The 27,152-nt window shown below is 35.7% G+C and overlaps 1 protein-coding gene across 1 annotated transcript in view; it reads left to right on the top strand.

The window, feature by feature from the left end:
- The first annotated feature begins 594 nt into the window (after positions 1-594).
- LOC134528477 (tudor domain-containing protein 3) overlaps positions 595-27,152 on the top strand; it is a 78,668-nt gene continuing 52,110 nt past the window's right edge. Inside the window, exons 1-3 of the mRNA XM_063362125.1 lie at positions 595-867; positions 15,407-15,491; positions 26,352-26,417. Coding sequence (XP_063218195.1) covers positions 833-867; positions 15,407-15,491; positions 26,352-26,417 — 186 coding nt within the window. The 5' untranslated portion in view covers positions 595-832. The remainder of the gene's footprint in view (positions 868-15,406; positions 15,492-26,351; positions 26,418-27,152) is intronic.

Below are 27,152 nucleotides of genomic sequence, written 5' to 3'. Positions count from 1 at the left end.
CTATGCGACATAGAGGAGCATTGGCGGTCGGCGTCAAAGTGACTGAGCACAGGGAGATGGAGACAGCCAGCGTTGTGACACAAAAGCACATAAATCAACATATATTAATTATTTGGAGATTTTAAAGACATAAAAAGTTTTAGTTTTTCCCTTGATTACAAATTGTATGTGCACTATGTTCCGAAGGCGCATCGCCACACCCGGCTGGCTGCGTCGCACAACACAGCCAGCTATGGATAGCATCATGCCGTTCGGTTCACTTTTCTAACTTACTCTTCCTGGCACGCGTTGGCGTGTTCGTTACACTTGTTTTAGTCAGGTATTGAGGACACATAACAGCCTGTGCTTTTAGAGTGATCACCGATGTGCGGCGTCATTTAGTTAAAATACCAGGTTTTTATGTAAAAATTGTTTTGTAGACGCAATTGTGTGGTAAAAAATAATGTTTTTATAATGAATTATTGGTAGGTCCCTACTCCTTTACAAGTAATTTTACAGGGAGAGTAAATTTATAGATATCAATTTGTAATCTTTATATACTCACATTCGTCATTGTCTTCTCCGTTTACTTATTCCATGCAGATTAATGTGACTATTGTACTGTAGTATAGTAGTGTGTTCTGTGACTTATAATATAAAATTCTGAAAATGGCTCTTAGGACGTGGCAGAAGTGATTATCACTCTGCCAAATGGAGCATGTGATTCTCTGAGATATGCTGCGGACTAGTTTAGTCATGAATAAAGTCACAATTATTGACTTCAAAATGACCTAATATTATAATTTTCACGCACTTCTAGAGCCTAAGTGCGTAGGTGCCATTCTTTAGCAAAATGGCGCTTGCCGACAAGTTGAAAGAACAAGGATGGTACGTAAAATATATGTAGGATAGTGTTTCAAAGAGCTTACATTTTTGATATGGAGTGTTTAGTACAAGCTGTAATAAGAATTGCTTAGGGTAGTTATTTAGATAATAGTTTTCTTAAGATACTGTATCTGTTGAAGTTCGGCTCGTATGCAGGATATTTTTAAACGTCTTCATATTTACGAATCAGTTGTGGCCCTATTTATATGTTGTGGTTTTTTCGGGCCCGTTTTGCGAGTCTTGCTACCGCACTGTGGATTAGTGGCAATTCTTTGAACTGTAATGATGCATGCCAAGCCATGTTGGTAGTTAATAATAATAATAATAATAATAATAATAATTTACACCTGCAATTGGGCTTCCGCCCGGTGGCAAGGAGTTCCCACCCCCCAACTACCCTCACTCCTCCCCCCTCTGGAGCCTTCTTCTTAAGTCCTTCACTCCTCCCAGATCCAGTGTCCTCCCCTCAAGTTCGTTCGGTAAATATGTATTGTACGGATTAGCGCCAAAAAAAATCGTACAAATATGAAATAACTTTCATTATATGCTCTTTTACGTCCTCTTTTCAAAACCGCCTGCTGAGATTAAAAATTCCGATTACTTTTGGAGATATCGCCGTTCTTATTTTGCAATACAAGCCCTATGTAATCATTCAACAGGAGCCATTTTATATTTTGCCGTGTGTGCATGAATGCCTAAATAACAGAAATTTTCCATTAAGTAAGGTTAGTTACATGATAAATACTTCAAAATAAACGGAAATTAAAAATAATATCAATTAATTTTACTTGTATAGTTTTAAGTATTTATAATGTAACTGACCTGACCTAACAAAACGGGACAAAGGTAGATTAGGTCAGGTCAGCTACAGTATAAATACTTTGAAACTGAACGGACATTAAAAATAATAAAAATTAATTTAATGGTTGTTTAGTTTTAAAGTATTTATAATGTAGCTGACCTGACCTAACAAACCGGGAAAAATGATGAACAGTAGGAACTCACGTAATTTTCTTTTTACGTGATGTAGTCGTTCAACTACGTCGCGAAAAAAAAAAATCATACTTGTAAACAAGCAACAATGGTGAACGCGGGAAGCCTACGATTCACTCATCCTTCAGGGCATACCCGAATACTCACGTTGGCAAGCCTTCTTTCAACCGACGAGAGGCAAACGTCCGATAGTGCATCTTCGGTTTTTTTTTTTGTTTATTGTAAATAAATATGCAACTCATGAAAACTAATGGTCAATTAGGTTATGTTAGCTACATTATAAATACTTCAAAACATTGTGGATGGTTGATTTGGTTAGGATAGCTACATTAAAAATACTGTAAAATCATGTAAACGGTTTCCTAGCGCTGGATAGCTACAGTAAATATTTACTTGGGCGGTATTTCCGAAAAAAAATGTTAAAAATCTGAAAATACCTTTAATTTATGCTCTTTAACTTCCTCTTTTCATTAAAAGTGGCGGAGGTAAGAAATTCCAAATACTTTAGGAGATATCGAATTTTTAAATTTCATCATATGTAGTTGAGCGGTATTTGCGAAAATAAATGTTAAAAATCCGAAAATACCTTTATCATATGCTCTTCAACTTCCTCTTTTCATTAAAAGCGGCGGAGATAAGAATTTCCAAATACTTTAGGAGATATCGAAATTTTTAATTTTGCAATACAAGACCTGTGGAACCATTCGAGCGGTGCCATTTTTGTTATTTTGCCGTTTGTTCGTGAATACGTGAATCGTGAATGCGTAATTAATAAAATGGTTGATTAGGTCAGGTCAGTTACATTATTAATACTTTCAAACTAAGCCGACATTAAAAATTATTTTGTGAATTAATTTTAATGGCTGTTTAGTGTTTAGTTTTAAAATATTTATAATGTAACTGACCTGACCAAACAAACCCGGACAGAGGGTGAACAGTAAACTAAAATGGTCGATTAGGTCAGGTCAGTTACATTATAAATACTTTCAAACTAAGGTGATATTAAAAATAATGTGAATTAATTTTAATTATTCTTTAGTTTTAAATTATTAATAATGTAACTGACCTTACCTAACAAACCCGTAACAAAGGATGTACAGTAACAACTCACGTAAATTTTTTTGTTACTTATTACTTGCGCAACAATATCAAAATAACAAATAAGACTTTAAAATTAGAAATGTTAAAAACTCACCTAAGTTGGAGGCGGTAATTAAACACCGTTTTAAACAATAATTGAACTAAATAATCACGTATTAGTTCATTTGAATTCTGGCCTATCACGAACAATCACGTGACATCATTATCCAATAAAAAAATAGATACTCGTACGTAAACAAGAAACAATGGTGCACGCACGCCACAGGAATGAATGCGCTGGTTTTGTGCTGAAATTTAAAAATTCAATATCTCCTAAAGTATTTGGAATTTCTAATCTCCGCCGATTTTAATGAAAAGAGGAAGGTGAATAGCATAAAATAAAGGTATTTTCGGATTATTAACATTTTTTTTCGGAAATACCGCCCAAGTAAATATTTTATTTACCGATAGCTACATATTAAAAAGTTATTTGCTAAGCAACCATAAAATGATTTTACAGTTTTTTTAATGTAGCTATACTTACCTAATATAACCAACCATCCACATTGTTTTAAAGTATTTTTAATTACTTCTTGCTAATTTTAAGAAAAAAAGGCTTGCCAACGTGAGTATTCGGGTATGTCCAGAAGGATGTGTGAATCGTAGGCTTCCCGCTGAATGCCGCATCAGTGCACAGTATGAAAATTAAAAAATTCCATATCTCCTAAAGTATTTGGAATTTCTGATCTCCGCCGGGTTTAATGAAAAGAGGAAGTTAAAAAGCACAGAATAAAGGTATTTTCGGATTTTTAAATTTTTTTTTAAAAAAATTGCCAAAAAATGAATATTAAAAAATTTGATATCTCCAAAAGTAATTGGAATTTTTTATCTCAGCAGGCGGTTCTGAAAAGAGGACGTAAGATAGCATATAATGAAAGTTATTTCATATTTGTACGATTTTTTTTGGCGCTAATCCGTACAGTACATATTTACTGTTTGTTCCACTCTCGCCCCGTCCTCACAAGGAATACCTGTCTTCCTCTCTCTGTCCATCTCCATTCTCTCTGAATCTTCCACTCATGATCCCTCCTTCCTCGATACAGCCCTCTGTGCAACCTAGCTCCCTGCTTTCCCCAGCCCCCCTCCCCCCCACGAATTACCTTATTCATTCTCACCAGCCTTTCCACCTTCCTCCTTTCTTGCAGTTTGTCCCACCCCAGCTCCTTCATCATCACCGTTGGTCTGTGAGTTTCCCCCATCCTGCCTTCGCCTTCCCTTCTCCTCCACATATTCATCACCCATCTCGCTGCCTTGCGCTGCACCCTCTCCAACTCCTCAATTTCCTTCTCCACATAGGGGTCCCACACCGCCGCGGCATACTCCAACACTGGCCATACCAATGTCGCGTACGCCTTTTCCTTTACATTCCTACCTGTCCCTTTCAGTTTCCTGCTAAGCAGCCCTAACCCCCTCCTGCCCTTCGTCACCACCTTCTTGACCTGCTTTCCCCACCCCAAGTCGTTCTGCAGGATCACTCCCAGGTATTTATACTCCTCAGCTTCCTGGATCACCTGTCCCTTCCAGCAGTACACTTTTCCCTCCACCCTTCTCTTCCTCGTGAACCTCACCACCTTTGTTTTCCCTACATTTATACCCATTTCGTTTTCCCTCGACCAGCACTCCAGTTTCTGCAAGTCCTCTGCCAGGTGCGCCCCTTCCCCCACAGTTTCATAGAGCACACAATCGTCCGCAAACAACCGCAGCCTGCTTTTCAACCCCTCCCCTACATCATTCATCATGATCAGGAAGAGCAGGGGTCCCATGACACTGCCTTGTGGTACCCCTGACATCACATTTCCCTCTTCTGACCATTCATTACCCACTCTCACTCGCTGGATCCTGTCCCTCAAGAAGTCCCCTGTCCAATTTACCACCCTCCTGTCCTCTATCAACCCCTCCACCTTTTCCATCACTCTCCTGTGCGGCACCCTGTCAAACGCTTTCTCAAAGTCTATAAAAATAGCGTCTACCTGCTTTCCCTCATCCACTGCCTCCACCAAGTCCTCCAGCAGCCCTGCCATCTGCGTTTCACAGGAGTAACCCCTCCGGAAGCCGTGCTGCCTCTCATCCATCCAGTCCCTTTCCTCCACCCTTTCTACTATATAACTCACTACCAGCCTCTCCATCACCTTGCCTACGTTTGACGTCAAGCTGACCGGCCTATAGTTTGCCGGGTGTGCCTTATTCCCACTCCCTTTATAGATGGGCACCACCACAGCCTCTTTCCACTGCCTCGGCAGCTGTCCCTCCTCCAGTGACTGCGCATACAGTACTTGCAGGTACTTCCCTATCACCTTCCCTCCCAGCTTGAGGTGCCTGTTCCCTATCCCATCTGGCCCAACCGCCTTCCTCACATTGTCTCCTCAACTCCCTTAATACATCATCCCTCCGTATTTCCAACCCTCTCTCTCCCCCTGACTTCTCCTCTTGTGCTCCGCACCATACTCCCCCGTTTACAAAAACCGATAAGTATTGTTCCTGCAGTAAACGAGCCTTTTCCAGGTCACTCACACACACTTGCTCTTCTCTCCCCTTTTCTGGTTGTGATTTAAAAAGTTATTTGGTTAAAATTCTTATGTCGGGTTTTTCGGGATTATAATAATATAATTCCGAAGATACTTTTTTCGAACACTAGAGACATTTCTGTATTTACACTTTAAACAGCATTGATAAACTCTTGTTTTTTAGAAATATTTTTACATAACAATACCTGTGCATTGACGTGGCCGATGTAATTTTATTGCTTTCGCGTGTGGATCTGTGTGTTTTTTGTTTTGGAGAACGATAGTTGAAAGAGTGGTCGTTAAGGTTAGGTTAGCTACCTTAAAAATACTTTACAACATTGTGGATGGTTGGTTAGGTTAGTAATATATTTTTAATGGTTGCTTAGGAATTACCAATTTAAGATGTAGGTTTCCTGACCTAACCATGTTGCATCAATGAGTAGACATAATATTTACATTGGTGATTTAGAAAAATGTATTTAGTTAAAGTCTCGTTAGTAATAACGTATAATGTATATCTTGTTTTTTTGTATAAACCTTTGTTTCATTGTGCTTCTTTGTGTGATCAACCAGTGGCCCTACTGATTAAGTTGGTTTCTTTTCTCTCATCAAGAATGAACATAGTTTGGTCATTTAACGGAAAATAGTATAAACTCATAAACAATTACGTTTATTTAAAGTAACTTTAATTTGAAACTACTGGATTTAGAGTAACTGCCAACATCAAAATCTTGACTGAAAGCAACCTTTTGGAACCTATTCAGTAGATTCACACACTGTTGTTATATTAATATATGTATCAACAGTTGAAGTATTAGCATTTACTATAAATAACACTTATAGAAGTTGCCAAGTCATAATTTTTTTTTCCACTTTTAAAGTTAGTAGGATTGCCCGATACGAGATGGCATTGTATCGCCTCAAGCTGGTGACGCCGTTGTGCGGTGGGCTGGGGGAATCACCTTAAAATATCACTCTTTCTCAGTAAACAATACGTGAGTAGAAAAATAAAAGTTCCTCATTCTGTCAAGGAGAATTATAATTGCTCTGTTCAGCATACTTTCATTGTGCTTTGCTGAAATACGGATTGAAGGATAGTGATATTTGATAGCAGGACTAGATTGTGTTTTAAAACATTAAAAATTGAACGAGTCTATTTAAGCTGGTTGACAGAAGAGTACGATAATGTGGAAGATTTCGGATATGATGCCATCCGTGGAAATGTGCGTACAACGGCCTGCACTTGTGTTCCTGCAGGTATTTAAACTTTCAGTTCTGTGTGGCCATGCAGACCCGAAAAAAAGCCTTAAGTGTTGGTTTGGGTGGTAAAACTTTGAGACGTTTCAGATGGGAGGCCTGAGGTAGGCTGGGTCCGATTTACGGAATGAATAATTTATGATTTATGTTTATAACAACTTGTCGACATGGGGTCTTTAGAGACTGTTCAATGATGCCACAGTGAGGTGAAACTGTGACAATATGCATGTAGAAAACAAGAATACCAAATATCCCTAAGAAAACCTACCGGCCAACGGCACTTTTAACAATTGTGGGGGAAAAAATTAATTAGTTACGCCGGGGGTATTCTGGTTGGGCCGAACCCGTTTCAGGAGGCTGCTTGTGGAAGAACTCAAGCTCAGAATTCGTAAGCATCCAGAAGCGAATCCTTCCTGTTTATCGCGAGCTCCAGCCGTCCAGACCAACAATACAGCAGATCTGGGTAGCAGTGTGGCAGTTCACGATTCGCCACTCATTACCCAAAAATAAACAGTCAATGAACGATCAGCCAAGCCTTCATCAAAAGATAGGCCATGCCACCATGTTATATTTTTTATTCATGTCACTCTTAATTCAGCCTCAATAATAATCATCTTTCTAATTTCTTGTTAAATCTAAAATCTCTGGACTACAAATTACAAATCATATGTAAACTTTAAGGTCACTAAAATATTAAGGAAACGGCTATTACGTTCACAAAGGCTTGAAGCCGATGTTGTGTTGTTTCTTAGTTAACACAACAAAGGCCTAATGTTTGAAACTTTATTATGCCAGTCATATTTAGGGAAAGAAAGAACTTGTTATACTGAAAGGTACCAAGTGACTTTAAATTCTTAATTGCTTTTTTCTAAAAAAAAAAAAATATAATATAAAGAAAAAAATGTAATTCGTATAACATATTATTCTCGCAAAATGCAACACAATCGGAAATAAGACAGCATTCTAATATTAATGACTCAAGAAGGCTTCAAAAATAAATAAATGTTCAAACAATTATTTTTTGTTGCAGGACTTTAAAATTTTCTTTGAAAACCTTAGACTTGAATCTACGTTAAATCTGAGTTATCTTGGGTTCCAACTCAGTACTCACATGTTTGGGGCAGGCAGAGATAGAGCCACGACCCTGCCATGCTGGGCAGGGTAATCCTGGTAATCCATGTGATCCTGGTAATCCATGATAGTTTGGATTTGTAAAGAAAAAAAGGTAAATATATAGTTTGGCGGTATTTGTGGAAAAAAAATTTAAAAATCCGAAAATACTCATTATATTTTCTTTAACTTCCTCTTTTCATTAAACCCTGCGGAGATAAGAAATTCCAAATACTTTAGGAGATATCGCAGTTCTTATTTAGCAATACAAGCCCTGTGCAATCATTCGACCGTCACAATTTTTTATTTTGCCCTGTGTTCGTGAATGCCTAATTAATTAAAATGGTCGATTAGGTCAGGTCAGTTACATTATAAATACTTTCAAACTAAGCGGACATTAAAAACAATATGAATTAATTTAAATGGTTTTTTAGTTTTAAAGTATTTATAATGTAACTGACCTGACATAACAAACCGGAACAAAGGATGAACAGTAGGAACTCACGTATTTTATTTTACTCATTATTTGCGCAACAATATCCAAATAACAAATAAAACATTAAAATTTGAAACGTTAAAAAATCATACTCGAACAAGAAACAATGTTGAATGCCGCATGAATTCACAGGTATTGTGATGAAAATTAAAAAAATTATATCCTAAAGTATTTGGAATTTCTTATCTCTGCCAGGTTTAATGAAAAGAGGAAGTTAAAGAGCATAGAATAAAAGTATTTTCGGATTTTTCAAAATTTTTTTCACAAATACATATTTACCGGGAAAAAAACTATTGTAAAATACACTGAACAAAGCTAGGATTGATCTACATTAAGAAGGCAACAGTTATTATGTGTGGCTTTATAACTACACACCATATTAATTGAGGTAATTTTATGGATTTTATTAAAAAAAATATTTAGAATTTGTCATTGGTAGCTTTCAATAAAACTAAGTTCTTCCGTTAACAAAATTTGACTGGTTTGTTCAGATATTTGAAAAAAATATATTTTCAAATACAGTGAGAAAAGCTATCTCAAATTAGGAAATTATTTGTAAGTAGTCCCCTTAGCAGAAATACAAATTACACAAATGTGAGAAGTCTGTGAATTTGTTTGATTTAATTATTTGAGATAGGATTTATTTAATTTTATATTTTTCCCCAAATATTTAAAATCCATATCATGTCACTAAATAATTTTATTGTAATTCTCCATGTCTGTTCCCTGTTTTGCCTTTTAATTTTTGTCAGACCTTAATATAAGAAAAAAAAAATTGCAGCTTCATTGCTTATCGTTAAAAAATTCTCAGACTTTCAACAATATATCTAGCAAGATTTGAATTGAATATGTGAAAAAATATCAAAAGTCATTCTGTGTATAAAAACTTAAATATAAATGCTAATACGTAATTATTTTTGAGCATTCATTCACATGAGTCTAAGAAGAGATGTAATAAGCTGAATTTTCGTAAATTACTTATGTAGATATATTTAAAATAACCATAAAGCATGTTTAAAACAACCCAAAATCAAACCATTTTATGCTAGCAAATTCTTTGATTATTATCATAAAATGGAATTCTGGCATTTCCATGAAATATATTTCTATACTACATATATACTTAATATAATTTGTTGAATATTTTTTTTGTTGGGAATTGGAAAACATTGGGAAATGCTCTAAAAATTTAGCATTAGAGTTTTTTTTTCTTATTCAAAGTTAATGAAAACACTGTCTACAATCACAAAATTTTTCATGTCTTTTAAGTTAGCTTTGAATCATGACTTTAATCACGTTTTAGCATTCATTGTATTGTTTTCATTTGAATAAAGTTATAAGTAAGTTATACAAGATACAGTTTTTTTTTTTGCTTGGCTATAACGTCTAATACCTAACAATTGTTTTTAATTAGGAAGCTTTAAAAGAAAAATTTCTGGTAATGATGCTTATTTCATCTTTAGGCCCTATACAGCAAATCATAATAATGTGAGAAAAATAACTTTTATATCAGATTGATTTTGTTACGTCAAACTTTGTTGTTTCAAATTCCAGGAAACAAGATCTTCAGATACAAAATATTTTAAGGTATTATGGTAGAATCTGAAGATTAACATCTAAAACAATATCTTAATGTAACGAGCCATTCTAATTTAATATTTCTTTTGATTGATGTGTAGAAAGTTTTCGTTTTATTTTATAATGAAATTTGTAAAGGTCTTCAACCTTTGAAAATTTTATTGCCCAGCTTGTAGTTTAGTTTTTTTTTTAAAACAGTGTTGGATTAAAAAACTAACACACCTGAAATAGCAAGACACAAGCAACATTGGTGATTGATGTTTTTCCTGTTTTTAATATACAATAAATATCAAAATGTGAATCATCAAAGGTCAAGCCAATTAACATGAACTCGGATCCCCAAGGAGAAAGCGGGCAGCTTATTGCATGGTCTGTTTTCTCCAGGGCCATTCATGAAACCAGCAAACTATATTTCTAAGACAGAAAAAAAATTATCACGGAATAATGAATGAATCAATACTTTCCCTGCCCAGCGCACAACGGGCTCCCAGCTTGAAGAGGCAATTGCAATGCCATCTCGTGTCTGGCAGTCCTACTAACTTTAAAAATGCTCAAAAGTTTTCTTATGGCTTGGTGATGTATATAAATATTATTTATATTCAGTGGTATTTGATTAAATTTACCTTATTTGGTAGTGCATTACATATTTTCAAATTGGGTTTGTGGGTTTTACATAGGTATAGATTTTGATTTGACTTAAACTGTAGCAAAATATATTTGAATAAATTTTTGGCATACACCCTTCAGTTCATAATAAATGTTAGTAACTCATGTATGTGTTAATATGCATAATTCATTACATATAAAAATTTTTACTAATGCAGCTGACCTAATCCAACAAACTTTTTTTTTTGCAAGAATCTGCAACACTTGTGAAAATCTAACCTCTGATACTTATACTAATTAAATAAATAACTCACCCATAAACACTACTATAATATACAAAGAAACATTAATTAACCCTACCTTCGCAACTGCTTAAAACTGCTGACATCCACATTTCAGACAACATACAAACATTTTGTTCCAAGTATTCAACTTGGAAAAAATTATATCCTTCCATGAACATGCCATTGTAAAGGAATTCTGTTTCAGGTAATGAAATAATAGAATTACCTATAGCTTTGTATTTAACACGATAAATAAAATATATCAGGAAGTAAAGATCAAAATTTACTTATTTTTTTAAATTTTATTTTGTTCAAATTATCTCCCCTCCTAGATAGTGGCATTTTATTCTGCTATTGAAAAAGATATATAGTTAGTTATATACACTATTATTTATTTGCCTCCCCTAAGGATTGGGAACATATTTTTTTAATGCAAGCTTGTATTGGTGAGACTTTGCAAGTTAATTTCAGATATTACTTAGCAATTTTACATAAGTGGTGCTGGGTTTTTATATTAAATTAGCTGTACCTGTGATATTGTTCAGTTATTTAACATTTTCATCTTTCACACATTTTAATCCGTCCGTGCTTTGATGTGAACTGTTGCCAGATGTACCTACAACATAGGTTGCAAAGTTTTGTAGACTTTTCTGAGATGTATCTGAATCATTGTTATTTTTGTTGTGCATTTCCTTAAAAGCAGCATCAGCCGTGGCCTTGACAAGGGGCAGGGGGGAATAGAGGCAGTGTATTCATTTACCCCTCTCCTCGAAGGTACAAAAAAAATATGAGAAGTCGCATCACCTAAGGCTACTAATGTATGCCCTTATGTCTTGTGTGTCAGTAGTAATGTAAGTTTTTGAAGGGGAAAAAAATTCAAATTCAAATTTGAAGTTTAGTTTTCAAACTCCTCTCTCCTGACCATCAGATGATTTTCAAATTTTTTTACTTCCAAGGAGATGCAACTGAAAGATGCCATCTTTGTTTCAGCTGTTTTTGCCATCAAATAATTTGATATAAACTTTTTAGCTCTGTTTGAGCACAGCAGATTACCCAATGGAATGCCTCCTTACTGTCAGGAACTGGCAATACAATTTTGGTGTTTATTCTTTGATTTATTTTTCTTTCAAGCTGACAACTGTAGTAATACTGTAAATACACTAGTTAATGGCGGGCCACAGGCATATTTTAAAATTACCATAACTCTTCTCCAAATTAAGTTAGAAAGGTGAGACAGGTGTCATTTTGCAGCATGTTGTATGGCCTTCCATGTGATATGTAACACAATAATGTCTAGAAAGAAAATAATTTTTAAAATTTTGGAAAAAGTGCATTTTTAATTTTTTTCAAAAAATTCTATAAAATTTTGTTGTTTTGCAATAAAGTCGTGGCGGACTAAGAGTGACAGCTTGTCACAGAGTAAATCTATGAAATCAACTGATGATTTCTGCAGTGTGTCTAAATTGCAACGGTCAACTGAAATCCACTGCTGAAATGTGATCTTTCGTATCAGGTGCTCTTCAAATGACTTCTCAAGGACGGTCCGTATTGCTGCAGTACCAGGACAATATGCACAATGTCCAATATTGCTATCTATTGTTGGTGGATTGTATACCATTTTTGGTAGGCAATGTTTGTAGGTTTTTAATTCTCCATTTGTTAAATCACATAATCTTGCATTTTCAATCATCAATTTGACATTTTGATGGATTGTACATACACACACTGCATGTGTCCCACTAGAACCCGCTAAAAGCAATGCTTTGGACGAAGCTCCGCAAATTTTGAAAAACTTATTTTAATATTTGGAAATTTCTGCTTGAATAAAGTGTATCCCTCTTTCAGATTGCACAAAATAAGTCTTATTGATATTTTTGATTTATTTTTATTAGGTTCAGTCTTCAGTGACTGTTATGCAGTCTTTAGCACCAGGCATCGCTCTACTGACTTCATCATTTTCATAAAATAAATGGACAGCTTCAACTACATCTTCTGAGAGGTGTTTGCCTGGTTTGGGGTTAGGACTTTCTAACATTCCTTTTTCAGCCAAGAGTTTTTTTGATTGTCCTACCATTTAGTTTGGCACATCAAACTCTCACATTATTTTTCTAACTCCCCAATTTGGTGGTAAACAGGTTAATATTATTAACTTCTTACTTCTACTAGTAGAACTCAATAAATTGTCTTTGATGTGTTGCAAAACTGATTCCTCTAAATCTTCACCATCATTCTCAGAGAAATTATCTGGCAACTCAAAAAGTTTCCTTTTGATTGTGGAGTCAATTGTTTTAATTTTTCTGGTTGCATAACGTTTTGATTTGAATTTTTTCCTATTAATAGGCGATTCTCCTAGCCCTTGTAGTGAAATATTTAATGAACCAATCACCTCTGAGGATGCAGAAAAACTGGGATTTTATCAGAATCTGAACTTGATTCGTTATCCTGGTGAGTAGAAGAAGAAGCAGCAGCAGCAGTTTGTAATGTTGTAATTTCTATTCTACAGCTATCACAAATTTTTGCTCTCTTTGGCAATCCAGAAAACAAACTGCACATCCAACTAGTAACATTCCTTAATTTTCTTTTTTCCCTAATGTTGTGATTGCTTTTTTTAATGGATTAAAACACTATAACTTCAAAAATGATTCACTGAGGGCCATTTCTTTACGTAAACTGCCCACCTTTTCATAGGGTTTCAGTCACTATTATGATGAATGCATTACCTTTTTAAAAATAAATATCAACATTCTCAATTCAGAATGCATAAACTCCACTAATAATATAAATCAAATGGTCACTTTTTATATAGGCATAGCACTGATACTTGTACGAACAACTTTGATACTACATCAGAACAATACAGACTCCTAGCATAAACTAGCTGAAACCACTACTGTACAGTACTCTGAAAGAGTTAGGGGGGAATCCCAGGGCAAAGCAAGAGTATCGCAGAGCTAAGGGAATCCCAAGGCAATGCAAGGAGAATCCCAAAGTAAGGGGAATCCCAAAGCTAGGGAAATCCCAAAGCAAATTGAGGGGAATCCCCAGTAGCTGGATGCTTGTCTGAACTAATCTTTGAAATTCTGTATCAGAGACAAGCATAGTGTAGCACTAGAATTAATTACAATTGTGTTATTAGTGATTTTTAATCAATTTTATGTGTTTATACTTTCAACATAACTTATTATAATTATAAAAATGGTTAAATATAATTGGGTAAAGTATAAATATGGTTACAATTACCTATTAATTTTACTATGAACCCAGTAACTCTCCACTTTGAAACTTTGTAGACAATTTAATATTTGTACAAAAAATTTTATTATAGAATTTTTTGAAAAAAATTAAAAATGCACTTTTTCCAAAATTTTAAATTGAAATTTTAAAAATTATTTTGTTTATAGACATTATTGTGTTACATATCACATGGAAGGCCATACAACATGCTGCAAAATGACACCTGTCTCACCTTTCTAACTTAATTTGGAGAAGAGTTATGGTAATTTTAAATATGCCTGTCGTGCATTTATGAGTGTTTTTTCGAAAATTTACAAAGCAATATTTTCCAAACGGATGGATATATCATTCTAAAATTTTATACTTTTGTTAGTCTGTATGGAGGTAACATTTGTGCAAAATTTCATCAAAATCTGAGATGGTGAGGTAAAATAAAATTTTTATTAAAAGTGTTTTGATTTAACATGGAATGACTCAGAAATGAAAACAAAGGTTGATGCATTTACCTATGGGATCTAAAGAGGCTGTACTGTACTGATAATTTTGTGTAAAAAAAAATTATTCGGATTAAAACCATTTTAGCCAATTTTTAAAAAAAAAATACAGTTTACAAATGATAATCCGAAACAGAACTACCATTTCGACCTGATAATATCCAGCAAAGCTTTTCATGAGCAGGCACCACTTAAATATCTTGATTGGTTTTTCTGAGTTGGGTGGGTTCTTCTGAAGTTCTGCACACAGTGGGTGTGTCCATGTAATGGCCCGTCTACAATAGCAATGTCCTAAACTGTGTCCGAAGGACACTCGTTGCTGATTGGTCCACGTGACTCTCTGACGTCATGCGTCAAGTGGGCGAAGGTCCGAACCTATCTGGTTCGAAGACATTCGTCAAGTTGAACTTTTTGTCCCAACCTGTGTACTTCGGACACAGAAAAAGAACAGAACACTCAACGATATTTGAATTCCCGGTTCCCGTTTGAAAAAGTGGTGTTTGCTTTTGTTATTGAAGGAAATGGAAGGTGATGTTAGTCACTTATAACTTGCATACAAAGCATCAAAACAATAAACAAAAACATTTGGTTTGGCACATTTACTGCGCTCTGGTGACAACTTTAGAAATCAATACATCGGACATCGCAATTGTGGACAGGGAAGTTTTCGGTGAGACAATGTGACGTCACTCAAATTCGGATAAGGACACGGACCACGCACAGGTTCGGACTATTGTAGACGGGCTCTAAGCAAGGCAACTGCGAGAGCCGTGCTACCACTTGGTTCCGTTCCTGTGAGGCTTCGTGCCGGTGCTGTACGTGCGGGCGTGGTGGTGGTTGTTGCAGGCACCTGACCGAGGAAGGTGTGGACCAGTTGAGCGAGAAGGGCGCAGTCTCCGATGTGAAGCAGCTCGTCTCCCGGGCGCTTGACGTGAGTGGCCGTTCTGGCTCGTGATACACATGGCGGTAACTTATAAACAGGAAACTTAAGGGCGTGCCTCCCATTTTAGGTCATGATTTTATACTATTTATATTAATCACTGATCAACTTTTAGACTTTTTCAATTGTTTAACTTTCACGAAATGAAAAATTTATACAACGCATACTTTATTATGCATAATTAGCTGCCAAAGTTGCATTTTTAACTTTTTTGGGGTTGTGCAAATAAGGAGAATTTAATTTATTGCAGAACTGAAACTTTTTAGGTTTAACTGCAATGCCACTGGCTACTTCATGATATGGTTTGCATTTCTATCACTAAAACTCATTTCATGTTTCTTGGCTGTCAAAATCGTAACAAAATTGAGAATTTTGAAATGCCAGGTAAAATTAATTAATATTTTCTGAAATAAATTCAAACCATTTATGGATGAAATACATTCTTGTGTTTTGCGGACTGGTGGATGATTTTCTCAGAAGTGCCGGCAGTTACGCCCACTTCTGTCATAGCCCACGGTGACTCGTGACCTCTGTGCTTACGGCAGTTACGTTGTGCCGTCGTGCACTTGTTGTGTGGGCATGCGCCCATTATTGCTTATATGTTGTTTAATTAAATGCAAACTGGGAGGCTACTTTTTTTTATATCTTTTTTTAATAACTCATTGTTTTTAACTTTTGATTATTTGAAGAATAATGAAATAATAATTATTTTAAGTATCAATTTGTAAGAAATAATTGTTTTTGTATAAAAATCTTTTTTTTTGTTAAAAGATATTTATGTCTTTGTTAAGATTTGTGGATTTAAAAGAAAAACATATGGACTTTAAAAGACTTTAAACATCATAAATTCCTTTTTCCTTTTGTTTATATTAATATTGTGGTTAAGATTAATTATTGAGTTATTGCACTTAAGTGCAGGAAAGTGTAACTTTTTAAGTTTCTCATCTCTATGTATTGTCATATCTATGGTCATCTTCATATTGGAAAGGAAAAGGTAGCACTTTCCTTTCTGTTTTTGTCAGCCATAATGTAGACATCAAAATTTTTGTGCTCGTCACGTATCTATCGACATCCATGTCGAAAGTTGTGTATTTACTACCGCATTAGCGGTCCGGGAGTTGGCGACCTCTCGCTGCCCCATGCCTGAGGTGTGATCCATAAGCTTCGCCCATAACATCTGGGCATCCCAGGGCTTGTCCCGTGGTTCTACGGCGATGGGAGCCGCCAACAAATATCCCAGGAAAGTTTTCGACGACTAAATCCTAAGCATGCAGCATGGGTAGTTAACCTGTTTCGGCCACGCGTATCTTGCAATTTCATCGACTATTTCATCAAACTACCCCTTTGGCATCGTAATCTACATTTAATTCCTGAGTAATATTTTAATTCTTTCTGTATCTTAAATTTACGTTAATTATTTTGAAAATGTAACTAAGTAATAATCATTTTGAAAAATGTAACTAATTAATCATATTGTGAAGATGTAACTAAGTAAAAAAAAAAAAATGTTGGGGCCCCGTTTTGTTTTGAATGTACGAATACTCAATTAATACTCTTTATTGTGTTTTAAATAAATATGTTTTGTTATGGCTGACCCGATATCAGTGTGTATTTTATGTTGCAATTACCTAACCTTTTTATTTAATTTCTTATCTATATAAATTCTTAACAGGTTATCAACTTTTGTCGGTAGTTTTCCCAGTCGGCATATTTCCTCTCTACTCATTATTTATTCAATACAACAAAGTGCCGTGCCATTGAGCCTAAGGTCCTGGAATCTTCTGCCGTAATTTACCTTGGTGAGGTTTAGCAAACCGAAACAAGATTAATAACCGGCACAAAGATGGTAGCAGAGCTGGTGGTTCTGTCATGTTGCTTTGTTGTGTTTCTTGTGCATGTGTAGGATATTTTATTTTCCTTGCATGTGTCCCTGCCTCAGAGTTTTGCATGGCTTGGGGATGGCAATAGTTTGTTTTGTTAATTTGGTCTTGGTATAAGTTTTGTAAGTTATTTGTTTATCATGATGTCTACTATTGTGCCTGAGTTCTTGTTAAAAGATGAACTTACTTTTGAGTGTCTTTCACGTGGTCTACCATGTGAAAACACCACAACTGCTGTTTTGCGTAAATCTCTGCGCACTGCCCTTCAGAATAATGTGCCTGTTGTTAGTGATAATTTAAAGGACATTGACCCTAATGAGGAATTTAATTTGGTCTCAAGTAAAATCCTTGTGTTACAAGAGTTAGTGACAAATCTTGTTGATGATGAGAATTTTGCGCTTACTTTGCCTAGAGTGAGAAATAGGTTGAGACATTTGGAACGACGCGTTCAATCCCTGTTAGAGTTACATTCTCTTGTTTTGTCTGAGGTCCAGGTGGCCTCATTAAAAAATGTTTTTGCAGAAGTTAAGAAACTACTTGAACTTGTCAGTAAATCAGAATTAGATTTTTCCCTTTTAAGAGACCTGAATCCTGTGTCATCCATGACACAAGTCTGTGACCGTCTTGCTGGGCTAGCATTACCCTCTGCCTCTAAGCAGCATCCGACTACTGCACCTATTCCAGGTCCTTCTCATGTGAATTCCGATCCTCCTGTGGTTGATCTACCTAACCTAACCTACACCACGGTGACACCACCCACGAGTTCAAATTCTCGTGTTACGTTTAGTAACGCATCATGTGTACCACACCCAGTGACAACACATAACACTTCATTGCCCAATGTTTTTGGTAAATTGACTCACCCGCTAGAAAAAATGTTAAAGGATTTTCCGACCACTGATGGTCTGCATATTCCTACCTTTTTGAATTTTCTCAAGCTTATCGTCAAACTGAAACAAAGTAATAGTATACATGAAACTCAGATTTTAGAGGTTATATACCCTTTTACGCTTGGTCCGTTGGCTGAAAGGACACAGTTGGCCATTACACAAATGTTTTCATTCGATCAGTATCATGAAGACATACTTAGTTTCTTCATCCCATCTAGGCTACTGACCCAACTACAGTTGAATAATTACAACAGATTACAAAAGCCAGGTGAACATCTTGCAGCCTATGTTAATGAGGTAAAAGAGGCGGCTGCTATTTTTCGTTTGCAAGTTAGTGAACAGGAGGTGATTAACACCATTCTAGATGGGCTCACACCTGATGAACGGTCCAGATTAGTTTTTCTAACTAAGCCTTGTACATTTTCTGAATTGGATAGGATGTGCATTCACTCCCAAAATGTCCGCTTTGCGGATCATCAAAGAAACGGGTCGTTTTCTCAGTATCCTGGAAATAAACAATTCAAGTATTATTCTAACCTGCGTACTGAAATGCATCCCAGCCATAATACAGTATTTAGGACCTCAAACTCACGATTTCAGAATAATACACCAAGAAATCAGAATCAAACTTATCATGGGCCTATCTGCCATTTTTGTAAGAAGCCTGGGCATGTAATAAAAGAGTGTAGGGAACTAAAACAAAAAAATGCTTAAAGCAGGGAAGTAAAGTGAGCGGCTTCCACTGCAAAACTAAACAAGCCAATAATTCTCAATACAATGCTCACCTATTTCGTCAAATCAAATCTGCCCGGCATTTTCAAAGAAACTTTGGAATCCAAATTCCTTATAAGCGAAACCCAGATCATATTGGTAGTCTTGGTCTTCCTAATTTTGTGGGTTTAATTCCTGCACCTGTTCCTCGTATACCAGTAAGTTTCAATAATTTTGAGGAAGAAGCCCTTGTAGATTCAGGATCCACACGTTCCATTATTTCATATGATTTGTTTTCTAAGTTAAAAGCAGCTAACCTAGTCAAGTTTGTGGAGAAAGGTGATTTCAAGTGTTACACTGCATCTAATGATGTGTTACCCATATTTTGTCGTGCGACTATCAAGTTGAAAATTGCACATTTTACTTGGATGTTTCCATGTTTGGTTTCTAAAGAGGTGATTTTAGATTTTATTCTAGGAGCAGATTTTATGTCCAAATCTGGACTTGTTCTAGATATGCAAGAAAAGAGTGTTTTTTTTAAGTTTCAACCTAACTTTAAAATTAGTTTTGTGGGCACCAAGCAGCAACATGATAACCTTGCAGAAATTAGTACAGAGAGCTACAGTAATAAAGAACATGACCCATTGGATCATTTACCTCATCAACAGCGTATCGCTATCAAAAATTTGTGTAAACAATTTCCTAAGGTTCTAACCTCAGAATTAGGGCTTACCAAACTGTTGGAATACGAAATCAAACTTAATGATAAAAGTTATGTCAAAAGTCAACCTTACCGTCTTGCACCTCCCCAAATGAATCTTTTGAGACAGGAAGTACAACAATTATTGGATAAAGGGGTCATTGAACAATCTACTTCACAGTATGCGAGTCCCGCATTTTTGGTCCCTAAACCTAATGGCAAACAACGTATGGTTGTAGATTTTCGTAAGCTTAACCAAAAAATTGAAATTGAGTCTGTCCCTTTGCCTGATTTGCATTCGGCATTTCATTGGTTTTCTAAAGCAAAATATTTTACCACCATTGATCTAAATTCAGCATACCATCAAATTCCGTTGAAACAGGAGTCAAAACCAATTACTAGTTTTTGCGTACCGTGGAATTTATACCAATTCACTCGTGTTCCTTTCGGTCTTGCGACAGGCGCACAGGTTCTCACACGATTGTTGGATCAGATTTTTCATGACATCAAATTTAAGTTTGTTTACAACTATTTGGATGATCTGGTGGTATATTCCGAAAGTTTCGAGGAACATTACCAACACCTGAATGAAGTACTGTCTCGTTTGGAAAAGGCAGGTTTAACAGTGAATCCCCAAAAGGTTAAATTTTCAGTTCAGGAAATTTCATTTCTAGGTCACAAAATTTCTTCTCAAGGCATTTCCATCGACCCTGAACGTACCAAAGCAATTAGAGATTTTCCACCACCCCGTGATGTCAAGGGTATAGCCAGATTCATCGGTATGATTCAGTTCTTTGGAAAATTTATCCCTAATTTAGCGGAAAAGGCAGTCCCTTTAAATCACTTACGAAAAAAGAATGTGAAATTTGAATGGGGAGAAGAACAACAAAAGGCATTTGAAACTTTGAAACAGGATATTATGAGTCCACCTGTCCTCCGCATGGCGGATTTTTCAAAACCCTTTATTTTACAAACTGATGCTTCTAGTTCAGCCATAGGCACAGTTTTGGCACAAGAGTTCGATGGTGTTAGACACCCTATTGCATTTGCATCCAGAACACTCACTTTTCAGGAGAAGAAATCATCAATTTATGAATTGGAATGCTTGGCTGTTGTTTTTGGTATCGATAAATTCAGACCTTATTTAGAGCATGCAGAATTTTTGTTGGAAACCGATAACCAAGCATTATCGTGGCTTTTGGCTCACCCACGTCAACTAGGCAAAATTGGTCGTTGGGTTATGAGAATTTCTTCATTAAAGTTTAAAGTTCAACATATCCGTGGAACACAGAATGTAGTTGCGGATACCCTTTCACGCATGTTTAATGATACTCAGGTTGATAAACCTCTAGATGAAGCTGATTGTAAAGTACTCTTAACCGATTTTCCCTTAGCGTTCAAAAAAATTCAGGCTCATCAGGAAGAGGATGAAGAGCTGCAGAAAATTGTAACAAGTTTAAGATCCGGCATTTCCCAGGGCCCATATTTTTTATCTAAAGGTATCTTGTATTCAAGAATTCGAAATAACCAGAAACGTATTGTGCTACCTAAAATTCTGAAACCAGTTGTATTTGAATATTTTCATTCCTCACCTATTGGCGGACACCTTGGCATTTATAAAACTATAGAGGCTATAAGGAAACATTTTGTGTGGAAAGGTATGCACAGTGAAATTTCAGAACGAGTTAAGAAATGTTACTTGTGTGCGTTTAGCAAACCTGCTCAAAATACCCATTTGGGTTTATTGGCATCAGAGGTCGCTGAACGGCCAATGCAGAAATTATTCATAGATTTTGTTGGCCCTTTGCCAAGGAGTAAGCAAGGGCATAATATGTTGTTAGTTTGTGTTGACGCCTTTTCCAAATTTGTTTGGCTTATTCCACTTCGAAAAGCGGATGCACCTTCCACTATCAAAGCTCTTCAAACTCAGATTTTTCAAAATTTTGGTATTCCATCTACTATTGTTTCTGACAACGGATCTCAGTTTACATCAAAATTATTTAAGAATATGTGTTTCACCCACGGCATACGCCGCATTACCTTGTCTCCATACTATCCTCCGCCTTCGCATGCGGAAAGATTCAATCGTAATCTCCGTTCAGCATTAATTGCTTTCCATGCGAAAGACCAGTCTAGTTGGGACAAGAATTTAGTTTGGCTACAAATGGCTTTCAATTATGCCCGCCATGAATCTCATAAATCTACACCATTTAACTTAATGTTTACTTTTGCTCCAAATAACCCTTTGTCAAATCTTTGGTGTCTAAATGATTTGTTACCACAGGATCCACAAGGTGTTAAAGAAGTTTGGGCAGCTGCCCTCAAGAATTTGAAGCGGTCTCATGATAAAAGTCTTATTAAGTATAACAAGAATCGTATTGCAAATCCCTTTCGGCCAGGTGATCTGGTTTTGTGCAAAGCACACCCTACCAGCAAAGCAGTTGATAAGAGAATGGCTAAATTGTCTTTTCGTTGGTCAGGTCCATACCAGATCCAGCGCTTTCTTACCCCTGTTACAGCTAGTCTAGTAAATCCTGAAACGGGAGTTTATGTGACGAGAGCTCACATTTCCCATTTAAAAAGGTATTATTCCCAGCCTTCAGTTTAAGTGTGCATTGTTTAGGAACGGCCGCCTAACTTTGTGTCCTACTGTTGGCATTGTTTTGTTATTTGGGTCTTTGACTCAGTTGATCGTGGACTCATGACCCACGTGTCCTAGTCTTTGAGTCCCTTGTAACTTTTGAACTCGAGTCATAAAAATAAGTAAATAAAAAACCATGGTACTAGTTTTTTAAGTTGTTGCAACATTTTTTTTTATATATTCTTTTTTTAATCTCATTTCATGGGAACAAGTTTAGGTGCATAATGTAGTATGTTATTGTATTTACATGTAAGGGTAATTTTTTTGTTTGTTTCTTGGGTTAATATTTTCCAGTTGTTATGTGGGATCTCGGGTCGATATGTTTGTGACCACATATTTTTTTGGTTATGTGTTTTAGTGTATTTTTTCCGTCTGCTCCGGGATGTTGGGCACCTTCGCCATGTTCGGGGCGGGGAGTCTTCTTTCGTGTCTCTTCTATTTGGTTCTCAGCGATGTTACGGTAAACCCTCTCAACTCTGGTATTATTTTTGAAAAGGAAGATCCACTGTTGTTCTCAGACAATTTCTATTCCGTAGTGTTGAATTTTGACTTGATACAATTGGAAAACCAAAGTAATCAATTGGAGGTGGCGTTAAATGACATAATTAAAGTAAACAATGTGCACCTTATGGAAAACGATTCATGGAATGAAAACTTTGCTTTTGTGATCCACCAACTTGAAGGTAATTTTAACGCATATAAATCAGAGACCAGTGCAATGACTTCTTTGTTGCCTCGAAAACATTTGCGCACTAAACGCGGTTTGCTTAATTTCGGTGGAAAAATTTTGAAAACTGTCTTTGGAACTCTTGACAATGATGACTTAATTAGTTTGGAAGAACGTCTCAAGGAAGTATCACTTAGTCAGGATGAAATTTCGGCCAGTGTTGTGAACCATATGTTTGTTGTGCAACATTTAGAAGAAAGAGTGATTAATAACACAAGACTTGTGAGAAATCTAGCTGAACATTATCTTGATAGCCACAATGCATTTTTTAAGCTTTTTAATAATACAATTCATGAGATTTGGGATAAAATCATGTTGGTGAATTGGCGAGTTGATTTAAATACCCTTTTATTTAGAATTAGTGAAGCCCTATCCACTGCACGTGTTGAACTTTCTGATTTGAGGCAAGCCATTGAAAGTAGTGTACATGGCAAATTAAGCTCTGTTTTGTTGCAACCAAAAGTTTTTATCAACATTCTAGAAAAGGTTCAACATTTAATCTCTTTACCCTTACACATGTTTGCTCCAGTTTCTTTTGATAATCTATATATGTTTTATGGTCTTAGTTCGGTTCAAGCAGTAATTTTTAATGGTTCATTGAATGTTGTTATTAACATACCTCTTGCCAATAAGGACAGTAGTTTTGAGTCATACCGTGTTTTTGCTTTTCCATTTTTCTTTCACAAAATTAACCATTACCTGTTACTTAAGGTTCACGATATCCTGTTAGTTAGTCCTGACAGAAAACTTTTTGCTACTGTTGACACTAATGTTCTGTCTGGTTGTAAAAAACATGGCATAACTTTATGTCCCTCTGTTTTTCCTTTTTTTGATTCCCATGTTAATAGTTGTGAATTTAACCTTTTTCTTGGCAAACCTTTCTTTGAATTTTGTGATAAATCTATTGTTTCCCTACAACTACCTTTCTTCCTGAAGACAAATTCTTTGTGGATTTTTGCAAGCAACACATCCATTGATGTTACCTTTTTATGTCGAACGACCACCAAATCTCTTTCACCGTTTACCATACCAATAATCGGTAGTGGTTTTATCAGTAATGCCTCACATTGTGATATTGTAAGTCCTTTTTTTAGAACTTTTGGTTCTGTTAGTTCATCCTTGACTTTCAATTTAACATTGCCTACTATACATATTCCTAAAGTAGATTTTAATGTAAGTAAGTTGACTTTTGCACCATTCACTAATTTAACCTTAAATAACTCCATTGTTAAAGATATCAGTATAATATCGCAACCCAGTGGTGCATCTTTTCATGATGTGATTAATCTTCTACGACCTCGCCAGCAAGTTGAATCCAGTTCCTACCTTAACATTGTTGCTGTATCCTTATCTGCTCTGGTTGGCTTTGCCATTTTTATTCTCAGTCTTACTCTTTGGTTCAAGTTTCGGTCTCAAACGACCAACCCTCCTGTCTCTTCCTCTCCTATACCTGCAGGTACTATCTTGATTCCCTTAGCATCATCCTCCACCGTGGAGTAATTGTATCTTGTGTAATCTTAATTTTGTTTTTTTTTTGGGTGTTACCTTTTTCATGGGTATTATATTTTTAGTTAGTGCACTATTGCCATCTGCCAGCTGTGGTGTGCTTTGAGGGGGGGAGTGTGTGCCGTTGTGCACTTGTTGTGTGGGCATGCGCCCATTATTGCTTATATGTTGTTTAATTAAATGCAAACTGGGAGGCTACTTTTTTTTATATCTTTTTTTAATAACTCATTGTTTTTAACTTTTGATTATTTGAAGAATAATGAAATAATAATTATTTTAAGTATCAATTTGTAAGAAATAATTGTTTTTGTATAAAAATCTTTTTTTTTGTTAAAAGATATTTATGTCTTTGTTAAGATTTGTGGATTTAAAAGAAAAACATATGGACTTTAAAAGACTTTAAAAGACTTTAAACATCATAAATTCCTTTTTCCTTTTGTTTATATTAATATTGTGGTTAAGATTAATTATTGAGTTATTGCACTTAAGTGCAGGAAAGTGTAACTTTTTAAGTTTCTCATCTCTATGTATTGTCATATCTATGGTCATCTTCATATTGGAAAGGAAAAGGTAGCACTTTCCTTTCTGTTTTTGTCAGCCATAATGTAGACATCAAAATTTTTGTGCTCGTCACGTATCTATCGACATCCATGTCGAAAGTTGTGTATTTACTACCGCATTAGCGGTCCGGGAGTTGGCGACCTCTCGCTGCCCCATGCCTGAGGTGTGATCCATAAGCTTCGCCCATAACATCTGGGCATCCCAGGGCTTGTCCCGTGGTTCTACGGCGATGGGAGCCGCCAACAAATATCCCAGGAAAGTTTTCGACGACTAAATCCTAAGCATGCAGCATGGGTAGTTAACCTGTTTCGGCCACGCGTATCTTGCAATTTCATCGACTATTTCATCAAACTACCCCTTTGGCATCGTAATCTACATTTAATTCCTGAGTAATATTTTAATTCTTTCTGTATCTTAAATTTACGTTAATTATTTTGAAAATGTAACTAAGTAATAATCATTTTGAAAAATGTAACTAATTAATCATATTGTGAAGATGTAACTAAGTAAAAAAAAAAAAATGTTGGGGCCCCGTTTTGTTTTGAATGTACGAATACTCAATTAATACTCTTTATTGTGTTTTAAATAAATATGTTTTGTTATGGCTGACCCGATATCAGTGTGTATTTTATGTTGCAATTACCTAACCTTTTTATTTAATTTCTTATCTATATAAATTCTTAACAGGTTATCAACTTTTGTCGGTAGTTTTCCCAGTCGGCATATTTCCTCTCTACTCATTATTTATTCAATACAACAAAGTGCCGTGCCATTGAGCCTAAGGTCCTGGAATCTTCTGCCGTAATTTACCTTGGTGAGGTTTAGCAAACCGAAACAAGATTAATAACCGGCACAACGTCTGCGCCACTCAGCATTCTTGGAATCAATTTGTACCACTGGTCTTATTTGTTTATAAGCTTTAAGAATTACGTAGTTTTTTTATATTTGTTTCAATGAAACTAGGATTTGAAGTAGGTTTATGAGTTATTTTTTAATATTACTGGACAACGCAAAGAAAATTTATCTTTAATCTGAAAACTCAGCTAGGCCTCTTTTCCTTGGAAGATCACAGCTTTAACAACGTGACAGTACTGTGAAAGCTTTTTTGTTATTTTGCTTCATCAATATTCATGATTTTATATTTGGCACATCAGATTTGATCCCTTGCAACGACCATGGAGTGTAATATTTGCGTGGTGTCGCTAGTTCTGAACGGCATCGCTGGGGTGTTGCAGATCGACCTCCGGGACATTGGGGGCGGGGCCTTCCCCGAGGACATGCACAAGAACAAGCTGGACAGCGTGAGTATGCAGTACATCCGTGTTTCGTTTCTACCCTAACTTTTTCTAAACCAGTTTTGGTTATTTACATTGTAGGAATATTGATTTACATGTAGATAAATTTTAAAAAATTTAACATAAAACAATTTTTTTAAATTGAATAAAATTTAACAAAGATAGATACTACCAGAATGGAAATGGTAGGTGAAGAAAAAATATAAAAAATAAAAATAATAACACTGAAATCTCCTGTTTTTAAGGCCAAGATCCATAGTTTTGCAGGCACGAGGGAAATTATTTATCCCATGAATAGCACTGTCTGTAAAAAAAATGTAAATTACAGCATTATAAAATCAAGCTTTGATTTTTGCAATTGTGGTAGAAAAAAAATTTATCAAAAATTAATTTTTTACTAAATTTTAATTAAGAAATTTTTAAAACTAAGTATTTCATATTTAAAATAACTGTACACAGTCTTTATTTTACATATAAATCAAATTGAGTATCCTTTACAATTCCTGTAGGCCAAAACTAAAACATTACGTACAGAATTTAAATAATTTTAGTTTAAAACTTGTTATTTAACAGACACGTGTAGCTCTTGAAATGGACGAATGATGTGTTAGTTCAGCATTACGCCGCTAGATGTCAGGCACGATGAGTTTAGAGTTTGCCCGCTCCAACCATCGCAGAGGAGTTGTTGCGGGAATAAAATTTATTTTAAACGTTCGACTTCAAAACTGGTTTCGGTGACAG

The sequence above is a fragment of the Bacillus rossius genome, chromosome 1, assembly GCF_032445375.1.
Source record: "Bacillus rossius redtenbacheri isolate Brsri chromosome 1, Brsri_v3, whole genome shotgun sequence".
Taxonomy (NCBI): domain Eukaryota; kingdom Metazoa; phylum Arthropoda; class Insecta; order Phasmatodea; family Bacillidae; genus Bacillus; species Bacillus rossius.
Note: the sequence above shows the minus strand (reverse complement) of the source record. Positions and strands in the feature narration are given on the sequence as shown.